This window comes from Cornus florida, unplaced genomic scaffold (genome assembly GCF_030987335.1).
Source record: "Cornus florida cultivar Cherokee Brave unplaced genomic scaffold, ASM3098733v1 CherokeeBrave_3.0.0_Hap2_Chr08, whole genome shotgun sequence".
Classification (NCBI taxonomy): domain Eukaryota; kingdom Viridiplantae; phylum Streptophyta; class Magnoliopsida; order Cornales; family Cornaceae; genus Cornus; species Cornus florida.
In genome coordinates, this window is record NW_026775578.1 from 5,763,841 (window position 1) to 5,784,939 (window position 21,099).

At 35.3% G+C, this 21,099-nt stretch overlaps 2 protein-coding genes across 3 annotated transcripts; one reads left to right on the forward strand and one right to left on the reverse strand.

Moving 5' to 3' along the window:
- Window positions 1–44: 44 nt before the first annotated feature.
- Window positions 45–5,167, reverse strand: LOC132269070 (thioredoxin-like fold domain-containing protein MRL7, chloroplastic). 2 transcript variants are annotated; one of them, XM_059770086.1, is made up of 7 exons: window positions 4,936–5,019; window positions 4,465–4,535; window positions 2,933–3,812; window positions 976–1,060; window positions 679–790; window positions 454–568; window positions 45–351 (listed from the first exon to the last, which is right to left on the reverse strand). In XM_059770086.1, exons 3-6 carry the CDS (start codon window positions 3,694–3,696, stop codon window positions 465–467), a joined length of 1,065 nt encoding a protein of 354 aa, XP_059626069.1. In that variant the 5' UTR covers window positions 3,697–3,812; window positions 4,465–4,535; window positions 4,936–5,019; the 3' UTR covers window positions 45–351; window positions 454–464. The 2 variants fall into 2 exon arrangements, with proteins under 2 accessions (XP_059626069.1, XP_059626068.1); XM_059770085.1 differs by lacking the exon at window positions 4,465–4,535 and having other exon boundaries at window positions 4,936–5,167.
- Window positions 5,168–6,042: 875 nt separating this feature from the next.
- On the forward strand, window positions 6,043–19,921 carry LOC132269071 (exocyst complex component EXO84B-like). The gene is made up of 7 exons (XM_059770087.1): window positions 6,043–6,460; window positions 8,015–8,112; window positions 10,518–11,568; window positions 12,383–12,838; window positions 14,175–14,360; window positions 15,750–15,886; window positions 18,800–19,921. The coding sequence occupies exons 1-7, from the start codon at window positions 6,314–6,316 to the stop codon at window positions 19,455–19,457; spliced, it is 2,733 nt and encodes a 910-aa protein (XP_059626070.1). The 5' UTR covers window positions 6,043–6,313; the 3' UTR covers window positions 19,458–19,921.
- Window positions 19,922–21,099: the final 1,178 nt, after the last annotated feature.

The following is a 21,099-nucleotide window of genomic DNA, read 5'->3' on the forward strand; positions in this document are numbered from 1 at the left end:
ACAACACTTTCCAAGGGTGAACCTATAGGTTTAGGATCAAAGGATTGCACTAGGTAATCGTAGTGGCTAAATAATTAATGTAACAGAAATGTTTGTCAACTATCGGTACATAAATGTTTGTTAATTCATCTTTGCATGTTTGTAATTTGATTGGAATATGAGCAACACATGAAGGCTGGTGCTGCGTAAGAATTCAACCGGTCAAAAAAGTAGTTGGAGATTCAGTCTGGATTTCACCATTCACTCAAACTGTTGCATTGAACTGAAAAATAAGAGCAGCCATGACGTCCCAGATCACATGCTCCCACCAATATGTTCAACTTAATATTGGTTACAGCCTATACATCTCACCTGCATTAAAAGAGTGACTTGCCATTACAAAGACTCTAATATAAGGCACTATAAATTGGAAGTATGGAGCTTACTATTTGGAAAACTTGGAAGAAAGGGTACCTGGAATAGAATTAAACCGGTGGATAGAAAGCAGCATCACTGATCCATGAAGGTTTTTTCGCATTATAGTAAAAATGTGCGATCATGTGAACCAACTCATCTGTTGTTCGCATTTCTACATGCCGAATCAATTAAATAAATAAATAAATGAAAAAAGAATAAACTTCAATATAAATAAATCGGTGCTTCAGATAAATTTAAGGAAAAATAAAATCATGAGCTTACCTTTTTCCCTATATACAATCCTGTTTCCTCGTAAAAATAAAATTTGTGGGCATTCTTTAACTTTAAGAGCGTATGCCAAATCTCTCTCAATGTTGATGTCAATCTTAACCATCTATTTTAAAGGAACAAAGTCACTCAAATTAGTGAATACACAAACTGAAACATTGGAGGAAATGTAAGGTCAATAGAGTTGGTGAATTTATGTGACAAAGCTTTAACAGATAGAGAGAGGAACAAAGAAAAAGAAAGTCAAACGACTTCAGAATGGACAAATGAAAAGTTCAGACTTTGGAGTACCCGAGGAGGCAATCGATCTTTTGCACTCAAGTACACCTTTGCTGCCTTCTCTAATTCCTTCAGTACCTTCCAGTTATAAGCTGCCCTGTTGAGATAATGGCGGATGGCAAATTCTATTAGCAGAAGAATTTATAGTTGGCGGTCCTCTCACACCACAAACATGTGACTTCCATGTAGGATAAAACAATGGGTTCAACAATGAACAAAGCTTGGAAGATAATCCTAAAGCATAAGATGCATAAGATAATCCTAAAGCATAAGAGGCATAACCAAAATCAACTTACCACCCAAATTTGATAGAGCTCAAAAAATGCAACTAGAAAGAATGTAGGTTTATGCCCAACGGTGCTACTAAAACCAAACATGAGAGATCATGAAGATTTGGAGGTACATAATCGATAAATCATAATCATATGCCTTTTATGCATAAACACGATATGTGACTATCATTATATACTTATATATACACTTTTATTAAGAATAAACACATACAAACACGTACATACATACATGCACATGTAGATGCATCATAAACAAATACAATGGCCTACTTTGACGCTAAGAATATACACATCGCGCACATACACACACTTATATGTAGATGCATGCATAAACACATATAAAGATGTCTGCTTCAAATTTCTAAGAAGCATGGAAAGCAAAAAAATATGAAAAACTACATCACATACAGCATTTTAGCTATCGGGAGTATTTAAAGCCCCAACTTCGAATGGACATGTTTATAGCACAGACCATTTATTAGAGAAATCTGAATTTCATATTATTCTATTAATGATACTCTTACACAATTCCTTAATTTCAAGGTACTGGTTCATGCCCTGCAGGTAGCCCCCGATTCCCAACATCTGTTTTCCCGCTACCCCAATGATGTTACTATCCTCTTAGACGTTCTCCAGAAAAATTACTTAATTGTGAGCCAGTACCTAGTCTTTGGTGAATAATTACCAGTAAGAGTGTTATGGACACATCAGCGACCTAATTATCCTACGTGGAAATTCTATACAATTGACTGGGACTTAAGACCTCCCTTGGATCTTTATCACAATTCACACCCCATTCTTTAGACTTGTTTGGGGACCTCGAGGAACCTCTACTCTACTGCCAAACCTCGAGGAGATTATTTTAGGAAGTGACACTTTGTTCTAGCCGCCTAGGTTGGAGGCAGAGCTTAGGGGAGTTCACAGGTACCTAATGATGTCACTTCATGGGATCCTAGGGGCAAAGTCTGGAGGCTCGAGCTCATAAATTGCTGAGGAATGCCCCTTTTGCACTATGTTCTACATATTAAATTGTCCAACTTTTCAAAAATACATTAGAATTCTAAATATTAAATACTATGGACTTGAACCAAAATAAAAATCTAAAACTTCTTGGTATCAAAACCTTTAGTGTTCCTCATGCTCAATTGACCTTGCTGCCCTTGTATAATTAATTGTTTCTAAGTTTCTCATGTTTCCGATCCAGTGTTCCGCAAATCAACTTGCCTTCTTACTGTGAAATCAGAGGAAATCGTTTCATACATGAAAGGTGCTTCATTGAAACTGAGAAACAAGCATCCTATGCATAAAAGCAGTGGAAGAAAATAATAGTCCAGCCAAAAAAAATTAATATAGATCATTACTGTTGTAAGCATGTTTCCTTAATTCAAGAACGTTGCTTTAATTGCTTAATACCAAGTCTAAAGCTGCATGGCAGAGAAGTATGTAATTTTTTTTTATATTTGTGATAAATCTGCATACTGCGTCTGACATAAACATGCAATATCATTTAATTGAAGTAACAAATAAATATTTACCCCCCTAATTTTTCCTTAAGACATATATTTGCTTTAAAAATACTTTAAGATTATATGTAATGCACCAAAGAAACAGCGAAAGATTTTTAAGAGTGGATAATAGTTCTCACTGATCAAAGTAACAACAAAACTGCTAAGAACCTGTTGTATCTTTCAAAAACAAGAACGATTAGCGGGCTTGGATGAAATGCAAAGCTCTCCCACTCCAGACAATTGATTTCCTTCACCCAGTTATCATCAATCTCCCCTTCCCAGTCAATCTCAACACCATCTTCCCCTATAACGTTCTTGATTGGATGCTCTTCAAAGTACTCTGATGCTCTAACTCCCCACCCCACATCTGCATCCAGTGGCCAATTTGGATTATCTTCCTCAACCACCATCTCCTTTTTTCTGCTGTTATCATCTTCATCGCTGTCGTCATCGCTGCCATCAGAATCGATTTCACTATCAACTCTATCCTTCATGATATTATCCTTATCTTCGAGAATTTCTGAATTCTGCTGCCTGATTGATGTAAATGTCTGTTCAAGCGAATTCCGTATATAATCTTCAACAGCAGCTGCTTCACTCTTACGACCACGCCTCGGCTTCTTGGGGATTGTTGTAGGGAAGATTCTGCCATTATTTCCATCTTCATCTTGAGGTACCTTGTTTTTCTGGTGTGCACTCCTTTTGGGTTTGAATTTTGGTTTGGGGTTAGAGTTAGGGTCAAGGTTTGAATCAGAACTCCTTGAAACAGCAAAGCAAGTCAGAGGTTTTAAACTGTAATTGTGATTCACAGGTGAGGATGAGAAGTTCGAGTGAAACTGAAAACTACGAGTAGGGTTGAGGGCTGATCTTTCCCGAGAGAATGAAGTAAAAGAGTGAAAATCAAGCCTATGATTCACTACACAAAGAGACATTTTTCCCTTAAATCCTTCGTCCACCTTAAAGTGACGTTTATAATTCAAATGTAAGGGAGAGCCTAAAAGCCAAGAACGCAGAAGAACTTGCTGGAGCACGCGAAGCAGTTTCACCCCTGATATGAATTAATAAATTTACATTACCAAAAGGATTACTTAATATTAAAATTATTAAAGACACACAAGTGAGACTCATTGAATCAGAATGCTAAAAGTTATGGCATTAGTAGTTTAAAATTTTAAATTTAATTTGCATAGAGAATAAAGTTTAGATCCTGCAGAAACAAGAAGATGCAAAACAAAGATTTCTCACTCCTGATGACACTACAAAAGTTTTAAGTTAATCATCCGAGGTTTATTGTGAACCATCAGACCATTTGGCATCTCACAGGGCCTAAGATTTATAAGAAAGGCTTTGGCATTTTCCCAATCGGAACCTGATGGCCACTCTTCACACCTCACAGCAGCAGCATGTTAACAAACACCCACATCATTTACAAAAGTACTATTTCGACTATCCAGTATCCACTATAAACACGCCTAAAACATTACCGCACAGAATTATATTGGATAAAATTTGCTGGCCATGTATTGAAGTCATAATATCTAATAGTAATTTCAAAACTATCATATTTAACCAAAAGCCTGTTCTATTTACAAATCATGTACTTTCTCACACTACAAGGGATTTAAATCCAATTACTACTCATATGCTATATCAATCACTCTTATACCCATATAATAAAAAATGGAAATTTGTGAACCTACATTATAAACAAAACGTAGACATACAATAGGTCTGGTTCCAAGAGCATGTATATGGTGGAAAGCAGAAAGTCCTGCACGCACAGAGATATGGTCAAACTATACCAGTTTCTATTTCTTTCTTGATAATCATAGATTTGATCATGTAAACGCAAGGTTTACAACTCTGCACTCAGTAGATTTGATGAAAAAGAATCAACAGGTGGAGTGAGTAAAACCCACAGCGTTATTTCAACCAAATGCAATTTTTATCACTGTATAGTAACAAGAGCTTAAAGAATTAAAATTAAACCATAGAACATGTGAACTTATCCGGCAAGACCGCATGCATCTTCTTGGCAAACAGTCGAACATATAGTGTGCATTCAAAATTTTTTGGCTTAAGTCAGGAAATAAATCATAAATCCTATGGACGCAATTAATAATGAAATTATGCAAAATCATGATTCAAGCCTAGAGAGAGAGGAGGCGAACCTAGTGAATTGTTCAGGTTGGCTGTTTGGCTTGCTGACTGTGAAGAGAATGGAAGCTCTCCTCGCGCTTTTGGTACTGTCAATTGTAACTGGACATCATATTTCGAAAAAAATTTGTACTGGACATGATAAAGCAAATGGAGAAGCTTAAAATATCTAATCACAAAAAAGTGGGACCCTAAATCCGGTGACATGTCATATACGTGGCAATATCGTGGGGGTGGTACTCCTGCTCTGTAATGCCACAGAGGCTCATGACTCGGATAAGATGAAGTTGTTGACAATTCAATCCAATACTTAATTCGGAAAATCTAGCTTTTTATTTTTTAAAATATTACATATTTAAAAATAGTCACTTGCAAATGATTACTTAATTAAGTGAGTTTAATAATACAATTTAAATATTAATTAGTAATGTGTGATTTAACTCATGACAATGCTTGAATATTCAAAAAAAAAAAAAATGTCTTAAATTTATTTTAAATATCATTATCATTTAAAAATTTAGCACTTAAAATGTAAATTTTAAAATTTTTAATGTTTAATTTTCAGTCTTAATTATTTCAATTTTCTCTCTCTATTTATTATTTTTTTTAACTATTTCTCATCCTTTCATTTTGTTCTTACTATTTATTATTTTTTCTTTGACTATCGTCATATGCCCATGCTTTTTAGTTTATCAAAAAATTTATATATATATATAATTTTCGGGTCATCAAATTGGATATTCAATATATAAGAAATGACAATTGAATTCAAACAATACGCGTTGTGGTGCATGCATACGGTTATTATTAACATTTTCATTTATCAAAAAATATTATTATTAGAAAAAAAAATTATTTTATTTTTTGGTGAGTGGAAAATAATTTTGTATCAATAAGAAGGAAGGAACATATTTATTGACTTTAAAGCACCTTTTTTTAACTAAAATCATCAAGAAAGTTAGTAAAAAAAAACTTATAAGAAAATAGAAAATATTTTAATTAGAGTTGAGTTAAACATAAACCTACTATATAAGTCAACATAGGCTCAACCGGAGCCCAAAATAAGTCCTTTGAGTCAGGCCCGGCCCGGACCGACTCATTCATCGCCTTAGTTTGGCATATTTCGCTAGCTGCATGGTAAACGTACAAAACAGACGGAGAGGGAGAGAATGAGAACAAACCAATTTAAAAAAAGAGAAAAATATTAGTAGTACTAACGACAAAGCTTATACTGCAGTTACGAAGAAACCGAAGCAAAAGATAGATCGCCGAGAGATTCAGAATAATGGAGGATAAAGACGACGGGACTGTCCAAACCCTAAGAAGGCGTAATCTTGATTCTTTAAATTCGATTCATCTCCAAACGCTTCGACTTTGGGACATCATATTTCCATGGCTGATAATCCTTCTTCAACGTCCAGATTTCGATTTCGTGATCACCAAGAATCCGACTCCTCGGAAGGTCACACCAGTTCCAATTCTTCGTCTCTGTCCAGCGACGCCGACGATGACATCGAACTTGAGTCCATGACCGGAAAGGTAAAGTTCTTCTTCAATCTTTACACGCTAATAAATTATTGTAAATTAATTTGCAAGTAGTCATACTTCGTTACCAAATTAAAAAGAAAAATGCATATATATATATATATATATATATATATTTTTTCTTGACAGAAATGTTTAGGGAATTTCTGTCCAGTTAATTAAAATAAAGATTAACGTCTATTTGTAAGTTCTAATATCTGAATGACAATGGCATTGCTATTTGCTACTAGCCTACTGCCTTTTTTCTTCTTCTTCTTCAATCTTTACACGCTAATAAATTATTTCTAATTAACTTCCCAGTAGTAATACTTTGTCAACAAATTCAAAATAGAAAAGCTATATATATTTTCTTGTAAGAAATATTTCAAGGATGATAACTTATTTGGCAGTGAACATTAGGAAATTTCTATCCAGTTGATTAAGACAAAAACAACGGTATTGCTATTTGCCACTGCCTCTTTGTTAATTTCTGTTTTTGTGTGTGTGCAGGCGTGTGTTTGAACTTTGAAGAACTCATGATTCATTTTTTAAATCAAATTGCTCTCTGTTTTGCAAAGAAGATGAACTGCAGCAAAGCTAACTTTTTATTTTTTATTTTATTTTTATATAGGATTGGAAGTATAAATTTTAGTTTCTGAACTTTTGAATAAAATGGTAGAAGAAAGGGTGGTTTTATCCAAACATGTTGCATGAGTCGATCCATATAGATACAGTGATATTATTGTGTAGAGTTGGAAGAGTTTACAAATATGTGCTAAAATATTTTTTTTGATAAGTCAAAAATTTGCTATAATATTAATGTTAGAATCTCTGATATAACTTAATTCCTTGGTTATGGAAGCAATAAAATACCTATTTGTCATTTGAAAGATCCTTGATGTGCACTTGACAATGTCATTTTATGCTTCATTCAGTTCATTCATTGGTGTCCACTGACTTCACTGTTGGTTATGTTCTCCACTCTGGACCTTGGTGTACACTTGGTGGAGACAACATAATTTGGGCATGAGTATGCGGCTATGCGTATTAGACACATAAATTTAATGAGCACATACATACCCCAGACATTCACTCATTCATGAGTCCGTTTGGCATGGGTTACGAGATGCTTTGGAAGGAAAGTTAAGTTTTCCCACATGCCAGATCATTGATCTGATCCATCTGCATTCCATATTTGTCGAACTGTATCCAACTGACATGCTAATAACTCATGTTTGATGTTTAAAGCAGGATTGATCTGCTAGAAGGTCTATTCACCACCACCCCCTCCCCTCCCCTCCCCTTCCTCTATCTACAACTGCACGACTATGTTTGTCTACATTTTGAGTTTATCAATATAATCCAAAAAGTTTATCTTATGAAATTTAATTATAATGGTTTGAATTTTGTCCAATACTTGGTGGACATGCAGTATTTTCAAATAATGAATTAGTAAGTTATTTCGTTGCTTCAACTTTTTGCTTAATATTTTTCTTTTTGGCTTAAAATTTTCAGTCATATATGTCCCTGTATCATTCTTATATATGATATATTGTTTTGCTGATATAGGGTATTAAGCACCTTTGTTCAGAACTCCTCGAGCTAAAGAGTGTGTCAGATGAAGATTTTCACAAGAACATCTTTTCCAATTATTCAGCATTTGTTAGGTAAATTATTAGGTTATGTGTGATTCTTCTTCTTCTTCTTCTTCTTTTTTCTCTTTTTTTTTTTTTTTTTTTTGGGGGGGGGGGGGAGGGGGGATAAGTCAACGTGGTTATTGGAGATGGTGGATTGAGGTTGTGGTTCATTGATTGCTTATTGTTATATGTAAAAATATTTGGCTCTTGTATTTCCTGCTGAGGTGTGAGTCAGTTCATGTTTCAAATGCTTTATAAACTGGGTGGACCCAAACAATCTCCCCCTCCACTCATGAGGAAGAGAAATCACATAATACACCCGCAAAGGCCAAGCTTCTTCAAAGTCCTTGACTCCCCTTGGGTAGAATTCATGTTCTCAACGCACAGACTCCTACTTTTCAAACATATCTTATTCTTAATTGATTAAAATTCTCTAAATATCTCTCTCTCTCTCTCTCTCTATATATATATATATATATATATTTGTCTCTGAGTCAGAAAATGAAAATTCTGTTTTTGTTGAATTCAATTGCCTTTTTGATCAGATTTTAGAGAGATTTTCTTATACAATTTTAACTTGTTTTCCAAGCTACAAAAGGACTCTTTAACAGGGGCGGAGCCAGGAATAATTATTTGGGGGGCCAAATTAGTAATCTAAAATTAAATTTTAAATAAAATAATTGTAAATATTTTTTTTCTTTATGTAGTGAATTTTTAATGTATTTTGTTAAAAGTATGTTTATAAATCATACGAGGAGAAAATGGGGAGAAGAACCATTGAGTTTGTCAAGTGTCGAGCATTTTTTTTCTTCTCTCAAATTCATAACAAATAATATATGTATGTGCGTATATATATGAATAAATAGAGTATGTTGTAGTGAGGATTACAATAATAATTATAAAAATAAATTTGTACTAACTCTGAATTTTTTAAATCAACATATTCATCAAACTTTGGGGGGGGGGACCCCTCCCTCCCCCTGCTCTTTAGCATATATAAATACTCTTTTCTAACTTGCTGACTAGATGCATACATGGATATCAGCTCTTTCTATGAGATAGTATTAACTTGCCCAATTGTTTAAGCTAGGTTTTTTTATACTACCAATTGTTTCAAAAGTATAAGTTGTTAAGGAATGGGCCTACATCAATCTCTCACACCTTCCCTCTCATGAACCATAACAAGTGTGAAGTGGTAAGAATCTAGATAGAGATACTTGAATTAAAAATCCCTCAAGATCGAATTATGCCATAGCACCACTAGCCCAGAAAGGTTAAAATTTTGAGGCTACTCATGCTTTCTTGTTTTACAGAAGGAGGAAGGGGATAATGGAGGGTTTCATTGTGCATTATAGTTGTTGAGAAGACTTCGTTAATGCTTGGTGCTGTAGGCTGCCATGTCTTGATGTTTCTTACGATATCATCTATTAAACAACATTGAATTTTTCACTTATTTTTGTCATTATAATTTCTAATTGTAATCTGGATTCTGAATGAATATTTTTTCTACCTTACTTTGTCTATATGATATTATGATGGAACATAAATGAAGTTATCTATAGATTTTTACCACCTTTTTTCCCTTTGTGTGTGCTTGTGTCTAGGTGGGTTGGTTGAGTGCAAACTAAAATCCTCTCTAGCACACTGCAGCATCAGTGCACTGTGGCAGGTGTGGATCATCCCACCAGCAGGCCTCACACTGCTGATGAGACAATCCTCCTCCTTCCCAGAGCACTGGAGAGGTTAAAGGCGGTTGGGTTGTGGTGTTGGGTGGGGGCCAGGCACGAACCTGGTTAAGGACCAGTGGGGGCGGATGCCCCCACTCGATTTTTCCTATTTGCATTATTATCTATACTTTTTATTAAAATTTTGAAAATGTCCCCTCTCAATTTGTAAAAATTTTAAAAATACCCTCTCAATTTGTAAAAATACCACACTTCACATTTTTGTCCCCACTGATTTTTTGAATCCAAAAGATAATTATTTATTTTTCACTCTCTACCACCTGCCACATTCATGATTCTCTTTCACACATTTTGATATTCCCACTCAATTTTTAAAAATACCCACTATATATTCTTGCGTTTTAGATCCAAAAGAAAGTAAAGTAAATCGGCTTTCTTGTTTTTTCACATCTCACATCCATGGTAATCTGGAAACCACGAATACGGTTTAAAGATCAAAGAATCTGAGTCAAACAAGCCACAAAAAATTAAATTCTTATATTTAAAAAATTATCTTCAAACTTTCTTTATTCTTCAACAGTGCCCGCCCACAAAAATATTCCTGCGTCCGTCACTGGTGGGGCCTATTCTTCCTTTTTTAGTCAACTCGTCCAGCATACTGCCAGCTTGGCACTCTTCTTTTACTTTTTTGTCTTCTTTTGTTGATGCTTCAATAACAACTAGAGCTGATATATGTTATTTTACTTGCAGAATATTTGAAGAAGTAGAATCCATGGAAAATGAACTAATGCAATTAAAACACCATATCTCAACACAAAAAAGGCTTGTAGAAGACCTTAAATATGGCATTTATCTGAAGGTTTTACCGAAGGAGACAGTGGAATCAATTACTGAAGAACCTGGATGTGATGGACAACCATCTCTGAGCATATTAGAGGCTCATGCCAATGATGCTGCAGAAATTCTAGATGTTCTTCTGTCAGAACGAAGGTTTGATGAAGCTTTGGAAATTTTAAAAATGGAAGCTAGAACTTTTCAGAGCATGCAGTTGGAAGAAAATATTCCTTCAAATGTGTTGATGTCCTACAAATCCGCAGTATCAGAAAGGAGGGCAATGATTGCAGATCAGTTAACAGTGGTGGCTGAAAACCCCAGAGTATCTGCACCAGAATTGCAGAAAGCATTAGTTGGACTTCACAGACTTGGTGACAGTAATCTTGCAACTCAATTATTGCTTAAATATTACCATTCACGCATTGCATCTGGTATATATGATTTTCAGTACTCAAAAACAATTTTACATGGCGTTTACATTCGTGAAGTAGCAAAGTTTGTGTTTTCTATGATTTCACAAGCAGCAAGGAGTTTTACAGTCTTATATGGAGAAACTTCTCCTTATGCTTCAGAACTTATTCAGTGGGCCTGTGAAGAAACTGAAGTGTTTGCAGCCTGTTTTAGTAGATATGTTAAATCCATTTCAGAAACAAGTGGGGGATTGTTAACAGCAGTGGAAGCAGTGCAGTTTGCAACGTCATATTGCTCTTTGTTGGAATCTCAGAGAATAGTGTTGAAGCCATGCTTAGTGAAGCTTATTCGTCCTTGTATGGAAGATGTACTACAGATTCATATAGACCATTTCAAGAAAGTCATTGGCATCTTTACGTCAACTGATAATTGGGTTGTGGGCAGATATCTTGTATCGGGAACTTTAACTGATGAGTGCTCTTCCATGGTTATTGGGCAACAACCAGAATTTTGCGTTCTCACTAACAGTGGTCGGAAGTTCGTGACATTGTTGCAGGTCTGTTTGATCCCTTTTTGGACTTAATTTTAATTTTAGAAAACCTATCTTGTTTCCCATGCTGCCAAATGGGGGAACTTGATGATGTAAACAAGAGGGATCCTATTAGTTCCAGGTGTACATGACTGCATTGGTACTATGTGCATAGAGGGCTATGTTAGAGTGTGGTTGTCATATATTTATTTATAGAAAAAAGAATACAGTACAATGTATTTATTTAGTGTGGTCATTGACTAGTCAAGTGCAATTCCAAAATCCTTCGGCAGTGACCAGAGGCAATTCCTAGCTAAGCAATCTGTTGCAACGTGGGGAGAAATTAATTTAAGAGTTCGGTAAATCTAACTGCCCTGTTCGTCCTGTTTTGAAAACGTTTTGTGATCTTTGTTCGTCAGTAAATTCTCTTCATTTTGTGATTCATAGTTTACATTGTAGGATACACTCTAATTGCAACGAGGAGTTGAAGTTGACATTCTTAGTTATGATTATTTGTTTTTGAACTTAGTCCATGACGAGCAACAGAGAGGCAGACCAAGAGTTGTTTGCCTAGAAGGTAAACCGCAAAGAGGCTGACCAAAACTTAAATGGGAGAAAGTGATTTAAAATGATTTTAAAAAATTAAATCTAAGAGAAGGCGTAGTATATACTAGGAAAGAATGGAAAAAGAGAATTCATGTGGCTAACCCCATCCATATGTGCTGATGCTGTTTTTGGAATTTTGACTGAATGTGAAATTGTAACCCTTTTAGTTTAACTTCCAGGAATAAGTTGCTAATGTTTTCTTTCCTTCTGTTATTTATTAATTCTTTTTTTTCAGGCTATCACAGAAGACGTTTCACCTTTAGTTGCCCTTAAAATGGAAGGTCCGATCCTCAGAGGACTAATGAACATCTTCACAGAATATATTGTCATCCTTGAAAGAGCCCTCACTAGTGAAACAAATTTTATAGAGAAAGGCTGTCCGAGAATCAGTTTGGCGGAGTCACCGGCACAACAAATTTCAGTTGTTGCCAATTTATCAACACTCGTACAACTTTTCTCCAGCATAATAACCAACTTCTTCAGAGGCATCAATCACTTCAGTTTCGAAGTTGATAACTTTAAAATATTTATCCAAGAGGCTTCTGATCGAGTCAGAGAACATTTCTGCAAGCAATTTATAAGTAGAATAATATCTCATGAAGGTGTCTATAGGCTTAAGTCAGAAACTTGTGTTAGCGGCCAGAGTGATTCTAACATGTTTCGTGATGCAATGCCTTCTGTTGCTTTCCAGGTATGCTGAAGCGTATTCGGGACTTTTTTAAAAGTAAAATGTGAGTAAAAAAAAAAGTTTATCTTAGCCTACCTGTAATCAGTATCTTCTTGGAATTTCAACATGAAACCTTCTTTTGATTATTTTAATGTTTCAAGTTTCAAAGTTTACTTACCTGGGGGAGGGGGTGGAGAGGTTTCAAATTTGTGGCATACAAAAGCTGCTACAATTGCCTTAACTGACTGGTTAATCTACTTCATGAGTTGATTGGAGAGTGACGACTTTATACTACAAATAATCTGTGAAATGACCTCATTCTTCTGCTGACCTCCCATCTTTGCTTATGCTGCATTCTTGGTTTGATCCTTTTCCTAAATTTCAGGCAACTCTACCTTACATTCTCACCATTGAAATTATCTCATGTTTTTAAAAAATTTAGGCACCTTCAAATACTTCAATTTATTTATCACCATTGGAAGTGCTTTATATTTAATTGTATGGTTGATGTAGAAACCATTTTGAGAACTGATTTTTTTTCAAAATACAGCTGCCTCTAATTTTGAAGTTTGCTTCTAAATTCTAATAAAACAACACACGGGTGTTTAGAGGATTACATCTGAACTTGGGCCTTTTTGTTTGAATCAGAATTTTCAATCATGATAGACAATTAATCTTGTCATTACTTTTGTCATACTCCTACTGTTGTTCCCTGTGTCCTATGGTTATTCTTTATCTAGGCCACATCTGCTAGTAAGTAACAAGTCACAGGCCACCATGACTTTTCTCACAGAACCCTTTATATTTGTCACCTTCCCTGCAAGAATGAGTTATATGGATATGGTTGATGTGCTTAAGGGAGATGAGTTTGGCTGAAATAATGTTCATTGAAGCTATGGAACAAGAATGTTACACTTAGTATGAGAAAACACTAAAATAAGGAGAAGAAAGTTCAAAAAGAATAATTTCAGTATCTTACCATTGATAGTTGGGAAAGAGGCTTGGATACATAGAAGATAGATTGTGCTCTAGCATAACAAAAAAGGTAGGAAAGAAAGAGATAAATGTGGCAATAGATGCTATGAAGGGCCAGCTATGCCATTATAAAAAACAGGGCAAGGTGCATAACTTCCAAAACGTGAATTTTTTTTTTTTTCTTTTTCGATGGTATTAGTTCATCTTATCAAGCTGTTCTAGATGGTATCTTTTGCAGGTTTTGGTTTAGTTTTGGTATTTGACTATCTAAGTAGTTCTATACTTTGCATATGCGAATTTTGAATATGCCTGAATTAAAATGAGTGGGATATGGGATAATAAGCATCAGTTGATTCACTTCTATTATTTTGAGTGAGATGATCAGGAACTTTTTCTAGAGCTGAGGAACTTAGAGAAACTTGCTGAAGACAGTGTTGTTGAACTTGACTGGTTGATGGATCTATTGGAAGAGCTAATGGAGACCATATTTGTTTGGATTTCAAATAATAAAGAAATCTGGACAATTACTGAAGAGGATTTGACTGCCCAACATTCTGGCATTTTTAAGCAGGTATGTATATTCTTTTGATTGTATGTGTGACTCTTCTGCCTGCTTAGGTATTCTTTAATTGATTGTTTTCCCTTTCCCATGCATCCTTGACTTTCTTTCCCTCGTCAATTTATGATGTGCGGTAATCGTGAAATAGTTGCTTCTTTGTGGTGCATCTACAGCAATTTTAGCAGGTGTGCAGGTTAATATCTAGTTCCCAATACAACCATGAAGAATATATAACTATTTGGACAGTTTAAATCCCACTTGTGTAGTTGTGTGGTGATGGTATAAATACTTCTTCATCTTATGAATTGTCTAACGCAATATCTTTGTTACAACATGTTAAATCCCTTCATTGCAATTCTATCCGATTCCATATTTGGTGGTCGATTTGCCTCTAATGCCCTCTGTATGACTCTCATTTTCACAGTGGCTGTATCATTGGTTTTCGTTGACATTACAAAATAATCTCCATAGGCCTTTTGTTTTTATCACAAGCATGGGCTATCCCTAGGTTTTATTGAGTGCAACCATTAATATTTCATTCCTGGTAATCTATTTTGTTGTCATATCACAGATGACTTATTCTACAATTTCTGTTGTACCCATCCCAAATACCTTTTTTGACTTTTATTAGTAATTGCTTGGTGTAGACACATTGTCTAAGTTATTGGTATCTGGGATGGCATTGTGATTCTTATTTTTGAAATGTTTATAAACACTTGTGGAGACATGGTAGAAGCATGTACTTTTAATATGTTTATTGCCTGCACTTGTTTTTTGAATCTGTATTTTAGCTGGGATTGAACTTAAAATTTTTGAGACGTGCACATGACACAAGTTGCTTCCTCCTCTTGGGCCTTTAGTAGATTACCATTTTTACCTATCCACAAAGGAAAAAATAAATTGGAATTCACCTTATTACAGTTGTGAAATTTATATATTTTCAAAATATTGTGAAGTCTCGTGATTTTGTAAGATACAAAATTCTATCTAAAAGTTAATGTGCCCCTTTGGCATACAAATAATTGTATGCGAGACCTCACCCATTTGTTTCAGTCTCATTAAAGCCTGACAATGACTTTCTTTTATAGTTTGGTTTCTTTGTTGGATGCATTTTGTAGTTTCATCAAGTCCTTGCATCATATCACTATTTTTTTTCCCCTGGTCATTTTTAAAATTATAGATAATTCAACTGAATGGGCTCACAGTCTCACTTTCATTAAAAGCGGATGGAGAGTTCAATGTTCTAGTCAAAGATTAGATTTAGTAACTTAATTCAGTTTAAACTTTTATGAGCTGTTATTAGGTCAATTTTGTGCCTGCCTTATTTGTGTTTCTCTGTCTATTGCAATGATGCTTTTTTTCTCACCTGAATTTTATCTAACCAAGTTTTTGATTAAACAGTTTGTTTTGGACATCCAATTCCTTGTGGAAATTGCAAGCCGTGGAGGATACTGCTCCAACAACATAATGAATGCATCCCTAGATCTTGTTTCTTGCATGGAAACAGCCTTTGTTTCTGCTGGGTTAGATCCTAAACGGTAATACTTTTTCTGCTAGTAATTGGTGCTAAAAATATTATATTGTTTGGATTCACTATCTATGCTCTAACTGAGAAATTTCTGGGTTGGCTACTCCAAGGTCCTTTTCATGGCATCAACATGTAGGTCTATTAAGAACTAAGCTTATGCCCAATATTGTGTGTGTGTGTGTGTGTGTCACTAGTATATATGACCAACTCCTACTTGAACCAAACATATTGATTAATTTAACGAAGTCAAGGTATAATGAATTGTTTGAGCAAGATTGAGACATATATGCATTGGGTTTGTGTTTGGGACTACCTTCTGGCCCAGAATAGTAGTCTGTAGATCGTTGTGTGGCTGCTGATGCCTTACAACTGGAATTGTTTTTTTGAGGTTTCTACCAACTGGAGGGTGTAAAACATATATGCATTGGGTTTATTAAGTTCATTACCTTGAGGGACCATCACATTATGGCTGTAGGAATGTTTCTACCAGTAAGCAGTAGTTGGAATAGAGTCTGAGGTTATCAGTGGTGCCGTGACAACTGGAACAAAATTTCAATCCCTTTTCAAAGCAATGCTTCATGGTGAGGTTATGGGGAAGTTATTTACTTTTCTTTCTTTCTTTTTTTGAGATAAATTACCCCAACCCTCTCGAGGTTTTTTCAAAATTACAGCATGCTTTCTCTGATTTTTATTTTTAAACACTGTTATGACCTTATTAAACACACTGTTTAAGGTTTTTTTGGATAGAGTTTGAGGTTATCGGTGGTGCTGGCCTTCCCTGTTAAGTTTTTAATTTTCAATCCGACCAATTTCCGCCGCAATGACCGAGAGTTGTGCAGAACGGTTAAGTTTTTAATTTTCAAGTGAACTATATCCTCACTCTCACACATACTCATTACCCTCCACTGGAACAACTATGATCATCACCTTAAATAGTCACAACCCAAAATCAACTTTTCCTTACTTTCACAAACCGATCATTATTAACATACTGCTTTCAAACCACCATAACTACTCAAATGCGCCCTAAACTTTTCACCGTCACCATACCCAATCAAAAGCATCACTTTTCCTTGTAAACTTACTATCATCCCCTCTTGAAACCATACTCTTCTACAACTCCCAAATCTTGTCACCAAACTCCATCATAGACCATCACCAAACTTAAAACTTTTACTCTCCATAGTCACCAATCGCCATTGATTGGTTATCCTAAAAATATTCATATAATGCGGTGTTTTGAGTGTGAAATTGCGTGATCTCAACTCTGAGCCTTTGTTCCTTATATTCAACTGATTTGTCTTAATATGAAAGAAGACAGGAAGAGGGTTTTGATTAGTGCCTTCCATAGATTCCGGCAAACAATAGAAAGGATAAAAGAGATAGTGGAGAACAATTTTAAATAGTGAGGATTTGATTAAATTACCATTCTGTAACTTAGGAAAGGAGAAATATGGCAGTTTGATTAATCTTTGTGGCTTTCATGACAAACTTGGATTTGCAAAAATTGTTTTTTACTTAAAATCTATAGATAGAAATCACCTACTGGGAAGCAATTTGGAAGTGTTCCATTGAAAATGAGTACCTCAAAAGTAAATTAGAAAGATGATGATGACTCCCAAACTGAACTCTCGTTGTGGCGCTACCATGATGGGAATGGGATAGTGATAGCAAGGAGAGTGAGAAAATGAACATCTTGCAGGAAGTGGGGGAACAAGTCCGAGGGCGTTTTAGGGAAGACCTTCGGGTGCTGAAGGATGCAAATATGCAATCCTAGGTGTAATTGGATATTTGTCAGTAAATAAGAGAGTAATCAAGTCATTTTATGCAATTGAATAAGGATAAAAATTCTTTTTTATAAGGGCAAAATTAGCATTATGAAAGTTCAATTTGCTAAGTAGATATAATCCACTCTTAAATGTTGGGAGGAATCTGTGTCAGGTTTATGTTATTATAGCAAACCACAAGGGAGGACAGATTGTTTACCCTTTTCTTTGCGCAATTCATGACAGTTGTTACATTTTAAGAAAGAAGGTTATATACTTGCTTCTGCTATTAAGTTGGACAGCGGACCTCCAACCTATCCAGTGAAGATCTTCTATTCTATCCTGTTTCCCTCTATTTTGATCTTTACCCTCTCTAATTTATTTCCATACACACCATAAGGGAAAGATTTTCATCATCGTAACATTATCATTCTGCTAGATGAATGTGTTGTTTGTGTTGAGCTTTAAAAAAGAAACAAGAGTAACGTGTTCATGTAACGGAAATAAGAATGTTAAGATGGATGGTCGGAATGACTAGAAGCGATTTTTTTTCTTTTTTCTTTTTGGGTGAGGACTAGAAGAGATAGGGTTAATGAACGAACGAGAGAAAAATTAGGAGTGACACCCATTAGTGGAAATAAGATTGTTATAGACTTAGATGTTATGGGCACTACAATGAAGACCTACAGATGCCCCAGTAAGAAGAGGAAGATTAGTTTTCAGAGCATCCAAAATTAGCTTAGAAATGCTTTCAAGGAGTTAAATATAATAAGAGAGATGGCGTGTAGTAGAAAAGAATGGAAAAAGAGAACTTATGTGGCTGACCCCATTCATATGGGATTATAGCAATGATGATGGCAATGCACCATAAGGAAAGGTAGCTTAAAAAATAAATTAAAATTTTGTGAAAAGTTGTCCTTCTCTTGTTCCTCTTTTGTGTTTTCAACCTTTTTTTTCATTTGTTACTCTTTATGTGTTGCTGACTTGCTGTTGATTCGAAAGAGAAGGTGTCATAACTACCAATTGCACCAGTTTTTCCCAAAGGACAGATAAGAACTAGAGTACAGTCTGATTTATCTTTGATTTTCACTTCAGCCTTTTCTTCTGTGAACTATTGAAATCCCTTAAAAAACAGTGTCTCTCTTTTCTTTTTGCAGTACCATAGAAGATGATGGATGGGCTATCAATGCTGCCACTGAAGCCCTTCAAAAACTAGAAGAGATGGCAGAAACAAACTTACCTCCAAATGAATCTTCAGAGCATTTTCAAGAGGAAATGAGTGAACACCCGTCCATGCTTGCAAGTGATTCCTTCAAGGATGATGACGCCATGAGTTATTCAGAGAAATCTGTCGAGTCTCTGGAGGATTCAGTTGTCGTAGATGTATCAGAAATTGCAAGTAATGCGGACTCAGATATTCCAAAGACAGAATTAGAAGCTGTAGATCTTCACAGGGATGGTGGTTTTGATGATGAGGACACTATAATCTCTGTTGCCACTTCTGTGCAATTAGAAGACACAACTGAAAATGCAGTTTATGGTGGGGAAGGCAAGCTGCCGACCCAATTACCGGACATGCAGTTGTCTGTGGGTAATGGTGGAGAAGCTTCTGGGGAATGGGTTTCTAATGAAGGCAAAACTAGCAGTCAGCAGGATGATTCTAGTCAAATGGTTTACAAGCTTGAAGAGAGCATACAAACAGAATTGCCAGCAACTGTTTCAACTAGGGAAGACATTGATAAACTGCGAGACACGGATGAAAATAATGTAGGGAAGGCTGCCGCTCCTACTCTGGAAGATTGTGACAAGAACTAAATCACAGTTATCCAGTCAAGAGAGAGAGGTTTCCGTGTTCTTAAGATATGGCATGTTGGATTGAATGCCAAAAATGCTTCAATGAAGTAGAATTCAAAAATAAAAGTTGAAGGGCTAATTTCTTATAGTTGTTATTTAATAATCATAAATAACGAGAGACGCTCCAGGCACTCCACAATAAAGATCCATTGTTGGTGTTGCTTGTATATATCATTTAATCCAACACTTTGGTACGCTTTTTGTTTATAGGTCCTGTTTGTTTGGATGCAAAGTATTTTTTCATCTTAAAATCTAATAAAAATAATTTATCATCAATTTTTGACAAGTTATTTTATATGTCTGTCTGATGGACTCAACCTTGATCCAAACCTTTGTCAACCACCGAAAAAGAAAAAATAAAAAATTTATTTTACCTTGAAAAAAATATCTTTTCTGAAAAAAATATTTTATGTTAAGAACAGACGGAACCCTCACCGCTTTGTTTTGTTGAGTATTATAGCAGTTGTCAGTTTGATATTTTTAGCAGTAATCGAACTCTTAAATAACATTTTTAAAGTAAACATTATATTTTTTAAACTTGCAACAACTACATAAAACCAAACCAACATAGACCAAGAGGTCACAAAATCATTATCTGACATATGATGTATACGAAGGGCGCAAATCCTCTGCTGTGAGAATCCTATGCGGTCCCCTGCAGTGGGTTTTGAGTGGCTTATATTTTGCCCTTTCATTCTTCATTTCATAACTCTTGATATAGCGCAAATCATCTGCCGTAAGAATCCTATACGTTTTAAGTGGCTTATATTTTGCCCTTTCATTCTTCATTTAATAACTCTTGATATAGCGCAAATCATCTACTGTAAGAATCCTATGCGGTCCCCTGTAGTGAGTCTTAAGTGGCCTATATTTTGCCACATCATTCTTCATTTAATAACTCTTGAGACAGCGTTTGGATGCACCAATTACTAAAAATTAAAAACCTTCACCACCATTTGCAAATATCTTCACCCTCAAAATAAGATATGCACATAATACAGACTAAATAATAGCACATATACAAACGTAACTCAATTCAACATACTGTGTTTGACAATTACACCACCATTTATAACATTTCATCCCCATTTATAAAAAAATTTCACCTTCAAATTAAGATATATACATAAATGGTGATGTTACTTTTAAACTCCTGTAATGTTACTTTTTAGACTCTGTAAATGGTGATGTAATTACCAAATACGGTCTCAATTATCAATATACGGTCTCAATTATCAAATGGTGATAAATGACGTGGCCAAATATAAACCACTTAAGAACTTACTGGGACCGCATTAGAATCCACAGCAAAGGATTTGTGCCCGTATACAAACCACCAGATAACTCACAAGTAACATGAAATTCGTCCGAAAAAAGGAGCTGCACCCAACATCATCTTAGAAAATAAAGCAATCCCTCCTCCAATCCCTATGGGAGGGACAACATATGACGCGTACCCAGAAGCCGTCGAACACCATCAACCTTTTCACTTTGATGAGCATGATATAATCAATTTTGTCAATGCCACCATTGATCATCAAACTTGAATTCATTTTCTCATCTCAATGAGACTCGAGATCAAAACCAACACCTGCTATTCTTT